This window comes from Mustela erminea, chromosome 2 (genome assembly GCF_009829155.1).
Source record: "Mustela erminea isolate mMusErm1 chromosome 2, mMusErm1.Pri, whole genome shotgun sequence".
In the NCBI taxonomy this organism is placed as follows: Eukaryota; Metazoa; Chordata; class Mammalia; order Carnivora; family Mustelidae; genus Mustela; species Mustela erminea.
Genome location: NC_045615.1, coordinates 94,519,258 through 94,532,044, shown reverse-complemented (window position 1 = coordinate 94,532,044; position 12,787 = coordinate 94,519,258). Strand labels below are relative to the sequence as shown.

Here is a 12,787-nt window from a genome sequence, read left to right as displayed (position 1 = left end):
ATGGGTGTGGGCATTAAGGAGGGCACTTGATGTAATGAATACTGGGTGTTAGAAGCAACTGATGAATCACTAAATTCTACCCCTGAAACCAATTTTACACTGTATGTTATCTAAACTGGATTTAAATATTTTTTTAAAGATATAATAATCAGAAATCATATTAATAAACTACTAGAGGGATGCCTGTGTGGCTCAGTTGGTGAAGCACATGCCGTCGGCTCAGGTTATGATCCCAGGGTCCTGGGATTGAGTCCCATATCAGCCTCTCTGCTCAGCGGGGAGTCTGTTTTCCACTCTGCCTTCTGCTCCTCCTGCTTGTACTCTCTCTTTAACAAATAAATAAAATCTTAAAAAAAAAAAAAACTACTAGAAACCTGGAAAAACCATTTTAAAAAAAGGAATATTTTGGTATGTTCAAAATAAGCCGGAATTTCAATAAAATATTTAGTATATCTACCGTTTGTCTCAAATGTCAATAAAATCCCTCAAATGTAGAGATACAGTACTATCAAAAAAATACCTTGGAGATAGGAAAAAGTTATCCCCAGAGATCCCTGAAACACAAATATGAAAGTAATGAGAAAACATTAGAAAGCATAAAGTACATGAAAACATTAGATAAGCATAAAGTATAATGAAGTCTACTTCATTATAAATCTAAGAATTATTTCTGCTTTCCTCAATAAACTAGTCAACACCTTCATTTTTTAAAAAAAGAACATATGGGGGCACTTGGGTGGCTCAATTGTTTAAGCATCTGACTTTTAATTTGGACTCAGGTCATGATCTCAGGGCTGTGAGATCTAGCCCCACATCCGGCTCTGTGCTCAGCATGGAGTCTGCCTGTCCCTTGGATCCATCTGCACCACCCCTCCAACCCCGACCAGCTTGTGCACTCTCTCTCTCTCAAATAAATAAAGTGTTAAAAATATATATATGCACTCTAAATAGTAGGCTTAACATTTTTGTTTTGCAATATCTTCATAAAAGTAGCCAAATAAACCATCAAAGTGTTAATGGTACTTAATAAATATGCATAGATATACTTACAATGAAAAAACGTGAATTTAAAACCATTCCTAAACTGTACTTGGATTCAACCAAATATATTTAATATTATTTAACAAGTGTTATCATAGTGCTCGCCATGTACTCATGTGCAGATGTACTCTCACGGCAATCCTATGACGCAGTACTACCTTATCCCCATTTTACGGAAGAGGAAATGGAGTGTGCAGAGAGCTTTTACTTTTTTTTCCCCAAGTAATTTCTATGCTCAGTGTGGGACTAGAACTCACGACCCTTAGATCAAGAGTTGCATGCTCTACTGACTGAGCTAGCCAGGTGCCCACAGACCTTAAGTAACTTGTCCAATTCACATAGTTTACAAGTGGTCTCTATTATGTTCTAAGTTAGACTTTGTTTCCACCAGAATCTCATTTCCTCTTCTCAAAGGACTTTTAAGAAGGGATAGAAGTGATTTTTTTTTTTTTTTTTTTTTTTAAATTTGACAGGAGAGGGAAAGAGAGCACAAGCAGGGGAAGCAGCAGGCAGAGAGAGAAGCGGACTCGCCACTGAGCAAGAAGCCCGATAGGGGACTCAATCCCAGAACTATGAGATCTGAGCCAAAGGCAGATGCTTAACCCACTGAGCCATCCAGGTGCCCCAGAAGTGACCTATTTCAGATAAACAGAGCAGGGAAAGACAGTGACTGCATAAAAGTGTGGCAAGACTATCATAATCACTTAATATGAAAACAAAGTAAATTCTGCTTTAGAACATCAGTCATAAATAAAGCAAACATTAACAGTTAAGAACCATGACATTTCAAAACTGAAATATCTAAGAAGACCAATTTAAGAAAGTATTTCAGATTAATCTCTTGATATAATAAAATAGATTTTGTTAACTAGGATATGTTACAAAAGTGAAGAATAAGGCCTTGTTGGGCAGAAGGATGCTACTTCCTTCTCATTCCTAAAAGATAAACTGAGAATGGTAATCTTGTAATTATTTTTAAGTATATTTTTAATCTTTATTTCATTCAAAATTTAGCTTGTGTATACAGCGGAACAATAGTACATCTACAGAAATTACATATTTGTGTATAAATTGAATCTGTGCTCTCCCCTACCCCTACTCCCATCACTTAATAGGTATGTACAATAAAAAATTTAGAGATTAATAATCTGGGTAGTATGAAAAATAAGGCATTTATCTAAACTTTATGGTATTTTTGTTTTAGTATTTTTGACTATTAAGTTTTAGCTATTTACTATACATGTAAGTCCTTTAGATTGCTTTTTTTTTTTTTAAATGTGGGTTCTACACTGGGCATGGACCCCAATGCAGAGCTTAAACGCATGACCATGAGATCAAAACCTGAGCTTAACCAATTTAGCCACCCAGGCATCCCAAAACTGCTTTTCATTACTGTCCTCGGCAAATGATTACTTAGATCTGGAACAAACTGCTCAAGTATAAAGTACTAGAAATTTCTTGCTTCAGAGCTGGGTTATTGGTCTATAATGTAAATTGGTCTCAGAGAAAGACCTGCCTAAGGTCCTGACACTGTAATGGCTAAGTTGATGAAACATCAAGAAACTGCAAGAGATGACACCAAAATTATAGGAAGCGAGCTGGCAGGGCCTTACATGACATAGACTCTGAAATCCTTGCGGGAAAGGATGGAAAAGAGTTGTTTCCACAAAGCACATCTATTTTCCTCTTGACTCTAGGAGTCCATGGAAATCCCACACAAAATTTCTAACCTTAAAATTCCCTGTGTGCTTTTACTGTCTCTAACCAAAGCCACAGGGGCTCCGGATATTTTCCAACAGGGGTTAAAAATAAGGGAACCAGGGGTGCCTGGATGGCTCAGTTGGTTAAGCAGGTCGTGGACCTGGAGTCCTGGGATCGAGCCCCACATCAGGCTCCCTGCTCCGCAGTAAGCCTGCTTCTCCTCCTCCTTCTGCTGCTCCCTCTGCCTGTCCTCTCTTGCTTGCTCTCTCTCAAGTAAATAAATAAAATCTTAAAAAAAAAAAAAAAAAGAAAGAAAAGGGAACCACAGGAATAGGGATTGATTGTAAACTGGCCTGAGGGGCCTTGTGGGGTGACAAAAATGTTCTAAAATTGGATTATGATGTTGGTTGTGTAACTCAGCAAATTGACCCAAACTCGGCGAACCGTATACTTAAAACGGGTGAATTACTGGAGTGGTATCTGGAGGTGCGTGCTGCATGAAGGGAGTGTTTTGGTCTTGAAAATGAAAGCTTTAAAACTGCTAAGTCTTTGGCCTCATTTCTGCTCTCTTTGCAGTGTCTCGAACAGCAGCTGGCACCAAGTGCGTGAATGCCTGAATGCGAGGTATGGAATTCTGTAGTCTGACAGGGATACTCCGAAAGAGAAGGAAAGAAGAATAATGCAGAAATGGATAACCGAAGGAACAAAGTCTCTGGTAAGACTTCCCAGAGAAGGTCATGTCTAAACCGAGATTTCCAAGATGCGCAGGGGTCACCTGGACAGAATGGAAGAAGCAGAAAGGGTGTTACAGGCCGAGCGAGAGGTCGAGAGTCAAAAGAGTGTAATACATTTGCACAACTAAAAGGCCAGGTGCCCACATTGCAGACAGGGGGGAGTTGGTGTCTGGCAAGAGAATGAATCTGGAGAGGTTACCAAGGTATGGATTATGAAAGGCCTTGTAGTGGAACCTTTTCAACAATTGTAGGCAGTGGAGCAAAATGATTTGATTTTCATTTGAAGTCATTCTATCTGCAATGTGGAGAAGAACTGGAAGAAGGTCATCACAGAGAGACTACTCAAAAAGCTGTCACAGTAACCCACTAACAAAAGGCCTCGTGCTGCGCAGTTACAGCGGGGATGGGAAAAAGTAAAGAAGGGCAAGAGATATTCAGCACCTGACAAACCTGGGACAAGGGATTAAGTGAAGGCAGAGGAGGCTGTGGGAAGGAGAGACTTGAATGATGCCTTCAACGTGCAGATGAAGAAGTTATGATTCAGCCGTTTATAACCAATTAGTTTCCTACATTCTGCCAACATGCAAATGGCATTCTAAAGACACAAAGAGATCAAGAAAAGTAGAATGTGAAACTATGCTAGGTTTAAAGTCTTTGCTTCTGAGCAATAGCTTCACAGATAAATTCATTTAATTAAACCTTTAGTGTGCAAATCACAAGAAAACTTAATGGAACAGTAATAATAATTAGGAACCAGTTAGTAAGTACCCCCAACCTAACACAAGAAAGCCTGGCCTTGAAGTGGGGGTTGGGAGAGAATGTTCCTTTAAATGTGGTTCCCTTATAAGACTAACAAAATAATCTGCAAATGGATTGTCCTTGACTCAACAGCATTCGCTAACAAGTTTTCCAGAGTAAAAATTCGTTTTATAGTTGACTGGAAAATGGATGTCTACAGGAAAACTGCATAAATCCTAAATTAACATATATGTGAAAAAATGACCTTGCTGAATTTTTTTATTCAGCAAATATAGAAACTGAGGATAAAATATTCTTGGGGACTCATCTTCCATTATTTCCTTCTTTTCTTTTTTCTTAAGGTTGATTTATTTATTTGAGAGACAGCAAGAACATGAGCAGGGAGGAACAGAGGGAGATGGGGGAGAAAATCTTAAGCAGACTCCCTACCCAGCATGGACCCGACGTGGGGCTCAGTCTCATGACCCTGATATCATGACCCGAGCTACAATGAAGGGTCAGACGCTTAAGCGATTGAGCCACCTAGGTGCCCCCCTTATTTCCCTGTTTTTCAAAGAACTTAATAAAATAAAATGTCAAGCGTAAATTACATATTTAGTAGAAATATGTCTAGAAATATCTAGTTTTGACTCATTTTAATACGCACAATAAAACTGATGAAAGTGTTCCATCGTCGGTATACCAGGAACAAAGTTGTAGAGATGAAACTTCAAAGCTTCACTCTTCAGCAAGCTATAAGCCATCTCCGTAAGGTTGATTCCAACTATTGCGTAAGAGTACCTACGTCAGAGACATTACCAGTTACACCAGCTAGCCAAATAGCTCATGAGATAAATTTAAAATTACACAAGAAATTAGTGAAAAATTACTTTGATGCATTTCTAATACAGTACTGGTTTTATGAATAGATAAAAGATTTTTATTTTTTTAGAGGCCTTTGGTTTTCTGGATATAATCTAAGAAGTTTTATGGTTTTATGAATAGATAAAAGATTTTTATTTTTTCAGAGGCCTTTGGTTTTCTGGATATAATCTAAGAAGTAATAATGAAACTTTGGTCATACAAATACCAAAAACCTTTTAAAGCCTTAAAAAAATTAAAAAGACTCTGAAAAACAATCTGAGGGTTTTGAAGGGGTGGGGGGTGGGAGGTTGGGGGAACCAAGTGGTGGGTATTGGAGAAGGCACGGATTGCATAGAGCACTGGGTGTGGTGCAAAAACAATGAGTATTGTTATGCTGAAAATAAATTAAAAAAAAAATTAAAAAGAGTACACTCTCATTGGTTTCTAAAACACACTGGGTAATCTGACATTTTCTCCTCCATTATCAGGGTATTTATTTTTATGATGTAATATTGTTATGTTTTTTCAAAGGTAGATATCACTGGAATATAAAAACAAAATAATTATGATAAAGCTGATAATCGGACCTCAACTGCATTTCACTTTACAATTTTCAAGGCTATTTCTCATTTTCCTATATGTACGTCAAAGCTATTTCCCATTTCTATTTTCAAATCTATTCCTCAAGAAACTTTCAGAAAGTTCCTTACCTCCACTTTCTAACAAACTGTATCTTGTGACAAAAATATATTGAAATAATACAAAATTTGTATGCGATCACATTTCATCTTAAAAATAATGGATCATATACTATCTTTATGAAGTTCTTATTAATAAAAATAATCTCACTTTTAAAAATACCATGAAATACTTTCAAATTCAGATAATCTAATCAGTATTTTAAAATTCAAGAATTTACAATTTCTTTGAGGTATCCAGCTTACCCTAATTTTGGATGATTTGAACGGGAAAGAATCTGGTGAGCTTCACTGGTATAATTTTCACTGAAATACCTTTAAAAAGTTGAAGGAAAATAGTAAAATTAACATGTTATTCAAATTGAAGATATCCAGAAGAAATTTAAAAAGCTAATGTCAACAGGATAGTCCCCGGACTGCCACAATCATCCCAATCTCCATCTCAAATCACTTCTGTGACTCGGAAATGCTTGTGAATCAACCTTTAATTCTGAGGGATCAGGCCTATCTAGTTAGTACAGGACAGGGGCCCTTGGCAACGCTTTGAAGTATTTGAAAAAGAAATGATTTAACAAGAGACTTTCTACCTACCTTTTAAAAAAAATCTAGAGTCCTCTTTTGTTGTTGTTATTTTAAATTTTCTGTAAAATAGTGCGTGTGTACCTGTTGGGACATTCATCCTTTCTCCTAGGGTAACACTTTCTATTGCAACTGGAGTCTGTACTGTTTAATGCCATTTTCTGTGCAAACAGAGGAAAGGCAATAACCTTTCTTTTGCACTAAAAAAGCCCTCCTTGATCAGGGGTATAACTAAAATGCTGGCCATAAAACGCAAGTATTAGTGGGTATAATGGAGAAATATATGAAGCTACCTATTCATAGGCTCATACATCCTGTTGTCTTATACTAATGCAACTTCTTTGAATTCTTCGAGAGAGGGACTAAATCTTCTGTACAGCCTAATGGGTCACCTCATGACGCACTGGTATTCATGCACATACACACGTATGATGACTGACTGGATGTTTGTATGAGGGTAAGAAGTAGAATAAACAGAGGGGCGCCTGGGTGGCTCAGTCGGTTAAGTATCTGCCTTTGGCTCAGGTTATGATCCCAGGGTCCTGGGGTGGAGCCCCACATCTGTTCCCTGCTCAGCGGGGAGCCTGCTTCTCCCTCTCTTCCTCTGCTTGCTGCTTTCCCTACTTGTGCTCTCTCTCTCTCTGTCAAATAAATAAATAAAATAAAATTTAAAAATCTTAAAAAAAGGTAGAATAAAAAGTGGCTTTCCATGGCTCATTTAAATTTTAGAAGGCACAAGCACTGAAATTTTCACACAACAGAGAAATTTCTAAAAGTTTTCTCATTTTCCTTCTATAGATTAATACTATAGACTTCCATTTTTCTTTACTAATTTTCAACCCATTTAAAAAAGGGTTGTTAATTTAGAACTCCATGAATGAAGGGGTATCCATGAACCACCTTAAATTATGCATAAATTTTTCTGTGTGTACATTTCCTGGGAAGAGAATATATAAAACTTTCACCAGATTCCCAAAGGGATATGTAATTCCCCAGACAGGAAAAAGTCCTGTTTTAGTGCAATGCTTTCCTTACATATACTAATTTTTCTCCTTTATCCCTAGGTTGACTCTAAGGATGCCCTTACTAAACTATCTTTCATTTTTTGTCATGATACTAATACAATTCAGTATTAATATTTTTAGAACCAAACTACTCTTAAAGTATCCAATCTGTAACACAGAACAACTTTTAATTTCCTTAATGAACTTAGTCAACCCCTATCTTCACAGCATCTATGCAAAATGAACATCTATGCAATAGGAAAACTATTCCTTACAATAATCTGTAGAGTCCGACCCCTTCCCTCCTTCCTCCTTCCCTCTCACCTCTTGCCTGCCTGCCTTCCTTCTCCTTCCTTCTCCTCTTCGACATACATTTGGCCTTAATTAGTATATTCAACTTAGCTGCTTCTATTTCCTCATCTATTCCGCTTTCTTCAGTCTCTCCTGAATTCATTTTCCGTACAATATCCTTTCTTCTACACCTGCCTCAACATTCACTTACCTAAGTATCATCATCAAACTACCAGCTATCCTTTAAAGCAACAAAATATCTCAGGAGATTAGATGACAAAGGCCAAGAAAGTTAAAAAATAAATCACATAAGGGTGTTTGAATAGCTTGTCTGGTTCTTGACTGTATCTTTACTTCAATCCTGAAGACTCATAGCTCCATACACAGGACAACAAACATAATTATAGGGGAATCAGAATGGATTTTTCATGTTTTCAACCATCTCTAGTACATCATTGGCAATCAAGTAATTACTAACAAATGTAGTCTTTGTCATTTTTTAAATCAGTAGATACCAGCTCTAAATGTAAGTATCTGTAAACCACTTAAAGGTCTATCAGAATCCCTTGCCACAACCTTGAATCAAATCCTACTCACTTAAATTTTAAGCTACATTAAATTCTTTCTCTGGAAAATGCTGAAAAATCTTGATTTCTGAGAAGCAAGGTTACTCATAAAGAGAATGGAAACACTATGGGGTGCCTGGGTGGCTCAGTCAATCGTCCAACTCTTTTTTTTTTTTTTTTAAAGATTTTATTTATTTACTTGACAGAGAGAGATGACAAGCAGGCAGAGAGGCAGGCAGAGAGAGAGGAGGAAGCAGGCTCCCTGCTGAGCAGAGAGCCCGATGCAGGGCTCGATCCCAGGACCCTGAGACCATGACCTGAGCCGAAGGCAGTGGCTTAACCCACTGAGCCACCCAGGCGCCCCAATCGTCCAACTCTTGATTTTGGCTCAGGTCATGGCATCAGGGTTGTGAGACTGACCCTGTGTTGGACTCCACATGCTTATGATTCTTTCTCCCTCTCCCTCTGCTGCCCACCCATCCCCCCACAAATGCACTCTCTCTTTAAAAAAAAAAAAAAAAAAGAAACACCAGAATAGTGTCTGATTAACTGGTTGAAATATCTGTGTAGTTTACAAGTACCAAGAAGAAAGATGGTCTTTAAAGGCTACGAACAAAGAATCCATGTGTTCTGAAAAACAATGAATTTTAAAATATTTTATAATTTTTCCAAGTGGAAACAAACTGCATTTATTCTACTTCAATTCCAACTGGAAGTTTATCAAAGCAGAAAATTGGCAATCTCATTTTTAAAATTATTACTTTGTAATTTTTTCAAAGACTATATTTATTTATTTGAGAGAGAAAGAGAGTGCACAGTGAGGGGAGGGGCAAAGGGAGAAGCAGGCTCCCCGCTGAGCCCAATGCAGGGCTTGACCCCAGGACCCCGGGATCTCATCCTGAGCAGAAATCGGACCCTTAACCAACTGAGCCACCAGGTGCCCGTATAATTATTATTTTTGTATTGTGTTGTATCTTTGGCAGGTATACTTACAGGGAATCTTTATAATCTTTATACTTACAAAATTTAGGTATTACAGAAAATTAAATACTTTTATGACTGGAAAAAATTATAGATATTGAAACCCTACTATGTCTTCTATTTTCCCCCAAATAGCTTTATCTATACAGATCTATTAATAATATCAGCACAGTTTTAGGACTAACTTTTTGATAGTAACAATTATCCAAACTTTGCTAATGTTTAGATTTCCCATTCTAGGCATTTTATGGTCTATAAATAACAATTCAAGGACAGACATTAAGAGTGGAATCTTAATTTGCGTATCCACAACCATACTAATCTTCCAGTTTACTTTCTAGAATAGTTTTGGACATCTATTCTGATTTTAATTACATATTTGGGGATTTCATATGTATGCCCAAGCATAAGTATTAAAGGAGGAAAAAAAAGAGAGAGAGAGTTCATATAGGCTCTGAAAAGTCAGGGCTTTAGATCACTGATCACAGATGGTGAAGAGTATGTGAAGAGACTTTATTAGTATCAAGCTATATTTCCAAAATGGAACTGGAGAGCCAAGAGAGAAGTGGCAAGAAGATAAAATGAGTAAGAGTATACATGCTTCCTTAAGAGGTATCAGAAAGGAGGAGCAAAGAGAAAGGAAGAAGAAAGGTATCAGTAAAGAAATCACACACACACACACACACACACACACACACACACACACACACAAAATGTTTCCAATGTCTTCATATTGTTGCCAGGATATTAGGAAATACTTTAAGCACCATAGGTATTAAAATTCAGAGATGGTTTGAAACAACTAGATCAATTCTTATTAGAATTTAACAATACTGGAGGTTACATGTCATTTCAGAGAAGAAAAAATGTATTTCACTTACACAAGGTTGATTAATCCAAGTATGCCCATGCCTCTGAAGTCTGTTTTGGGATCATCACCCTGGAAACCAATGTCAGCCCACTGCTTGGAGATTCTAGCCTTCAACTTTTTCGTGGGCATTAGTAGATTCCAAAGCTGTACAAACATACTTCCATATTACAAATAATAGCGATGTTCTTAATTTACTAAGACATTTTTCTTCTCACAGCTGACATATAAGTAAGCTGAATGCTTTCAATTAAACAGCTTTAGTAGACAAATCATAGGAGTTCAACAAAGACTATATTTAGAGAACTTTTCAGTTACCCTTAAAAATGCAGCATACTTATTCCAATTTAAAAGACTGATATTAAGAATAGATTTTAAAAAGCGACAAGTATATAGAAATCTAAAACAATGAGATACCTTTATTTGCTATATATATTACTTAGTAAATAAAGGCATATATATATATATATCAGGCTTGGTAAACTGCCTCCTTAAGAAAAAACAAAACAAAACAGTGTTAGGGTCTTGGCCCTTCACTCAAATACTGCATGCTAAAATAGGCTCCACTCTAATGGTGGGTCCCTAAACGGAAAAAGGGAAACAGAGGGAATCATGAAGAGGTAAGACTGACAACATTTGAAGCCGTACGATTATTATTTTACAAATTTTCATAATTTTAGAAGAAAAAATAATATGGCTTGGTTTTAAGTAATATGTTCCTTAACACGGAGCATTTAAAAACAGCAATCACAGATTAGCAACTGACTAACCAATGCAAAACAAAGTTTAAAAAATTTAATCATTTTCTAAATTCAACACCACAAGTCATCAAACAAAACAGACTTACAAAAGTTGATTAAAAAGTGTGTAAATATTTGCAGAACAGAAATACTTGCATTTTTTTCCATTTCACTACCATTTCAGGCATTGTTGAGTAAAGCACTCCTAATGAAAGGAGTATCCTGTCACCTAAAATAAAATGTGAAGACTTGTGACCTTACTTTTAAGACAGGGTCAGGACTCTGGCCCTGAAGCTAATCCAATCATTAGATTGGGTTTTTCTCTGGTCCCTTCTCTTTCTACTAACACATCAGTGTCTCTTCACGAGTTCGGCAAGGGCTTTGATTATGCCAGTGATAAAGCCTCAGTGATGTGGGGAGAGACACAATAAAACCAGTAACAGTCAAGTTAAATATGCACAAATATCAAATTTCTGGGTTCTACCCCTGGAGATTCTGATTCCATGGGGCAAATGTGAAATCTTACACTGTAAATATAAGACGTTGGTTAACTTTCGTGAAGGTGGTCCTTAAACTACAGATTAAGGAAGCATGTACCTACTTAGCTCTTTACCCGCGAACACAGCGGAGTATGGGCAGTGGCTGTGGGATTTACCACCAGCAACTGGCTCTCTACCTTGAAAATGGAGTCTCATAATGAATCAACAAGATAAAAATTCTCTTGACCAAGATGCTAGGATGTGCACCTTACCCCTTCTAAAGGGAAGGTATCATGTAGAAAAGGTCAGAAATTAAGGGAATAATGAAAACAATGAAGATATAAATGGTGGCCAACCTCCAGTTAAATATAAAGGTTCAGTCTACACCAACAGCCATTTGAGGTGTGTATTTTCATTATCCTCATTTTACAAAATCAATTTTTATTTTTAATTTTAGGTGAAGTGTATGTTTATACTTTCTCAGAAAAAAAGGGTTTTTTAAAAAAACTTTTCTGTTTACTTAGATATTATCTGTTACTTAGATATTATCAATGTCTCTTTCCATAGCACTTTTAGATACAACAAACTCCTAACTCCAAGTACAATGTGCTATGTTCTTTATTTTATCCCTTTAAAAATGAAATTGGCCCCAAAGAAAATTACTTCACCTCCTCCGGCCTTAGAATCCTCATTCCTAAAACTAGAATGAAGCTGATAGGCTAGATGATCTGGAAAGCTTATTCCAGGTTTAGTAATCTCTACTTTCGTCCTCTCACTGGCCTTATGTATTTATACTTTAGAAATAAGAAATAGGAAAATTCAATTACTTTCTTAATTTTTAAATCTATGGTGGCATCATTTGGCAATTCACATTCTGTAAATCCCAAAATTTTTGACATAATAATATGAAAAGGGACAGTCATGTTCACAATTTCTAAGTAAGCTAAAAAAGAATGCCTACCTTATACAAGCAATTTACATAAAAAGTAGGGAGAACATCTGAAGCTTGCGGACTCATCAGTTGAAAAGATACCTCTCTCAGTAAGTTTTAATTTATTTCAGAATTAAAAGCATTAAAAATAAAATTTACATGAATATATTTTAATGAGGCTTATCAAAAAATTGCAAAAACAGCTAAATCTTTCACCAACAATAATAACGGGGCAAAGAAACTGGATGATTGGTAAGCCTCTAGAATCTGCACACAGACTTTACTAGCTTAGATAGAGAAAACAGAAATTTACCTTGAGAAGCAGCTTTTCATGTTGGAGGTTATCAGAGTCATACGGCCTTTTCCTCACACTTTCTACATCCAAATAGAGCTGTTTATAACCCGATATCTGCAGTAAGCATGCCTTCATACAGATTTTAAAACTGAAAATGAGAAAATTATTATTTCTAAAAACTGCTCCTTCTTACCACACTAAAGTAATGCCTTCCACAGCTTGTGTGTTACATGTCGATCTAGAAAGCATTTCTTCAAGTCCTCATCTACTGATGTGA

The 12,787-nt window shown here is 36.6% G+C and overlaps 1 protein-coding gene across 3 annotated transcripts in view; it reads right to left on the bottom strand.

Moving 5' to 3' along the window:
- Positions 1-12,787, bottom strand: part of ELMOD2 (ELMO domain containing 2) — a 29,849-nt gene that overhangs the window by 4,413 nt on the left and 12,649 nt on the right. For all 3 annotated transcript variants that reach the window (XM_032333467.1, XM_032333466.1, XM_032333468.1), the window contains exons 5-8: positions 12,529-12,658; positions 10,079-10,212; positions 6,023-6,091; positions 4,882-5,015 (exon numbers count right to left, since the gene is read on the bottom strand). In XM_032333467.1, coding sequence (XP_032189358.1) covers positions 4,882-5,015; positions 6,023-6,091; positions 10,079-10,212; positions 12,529-12,658 — 467 coding nt within the window. The remainder of the gene's footprint in view (positions 1-4,881; positions 5,016-6,022; positions 6,092-10,078; positions 10,213-12,528; positions 12,659-12,787) is intronic.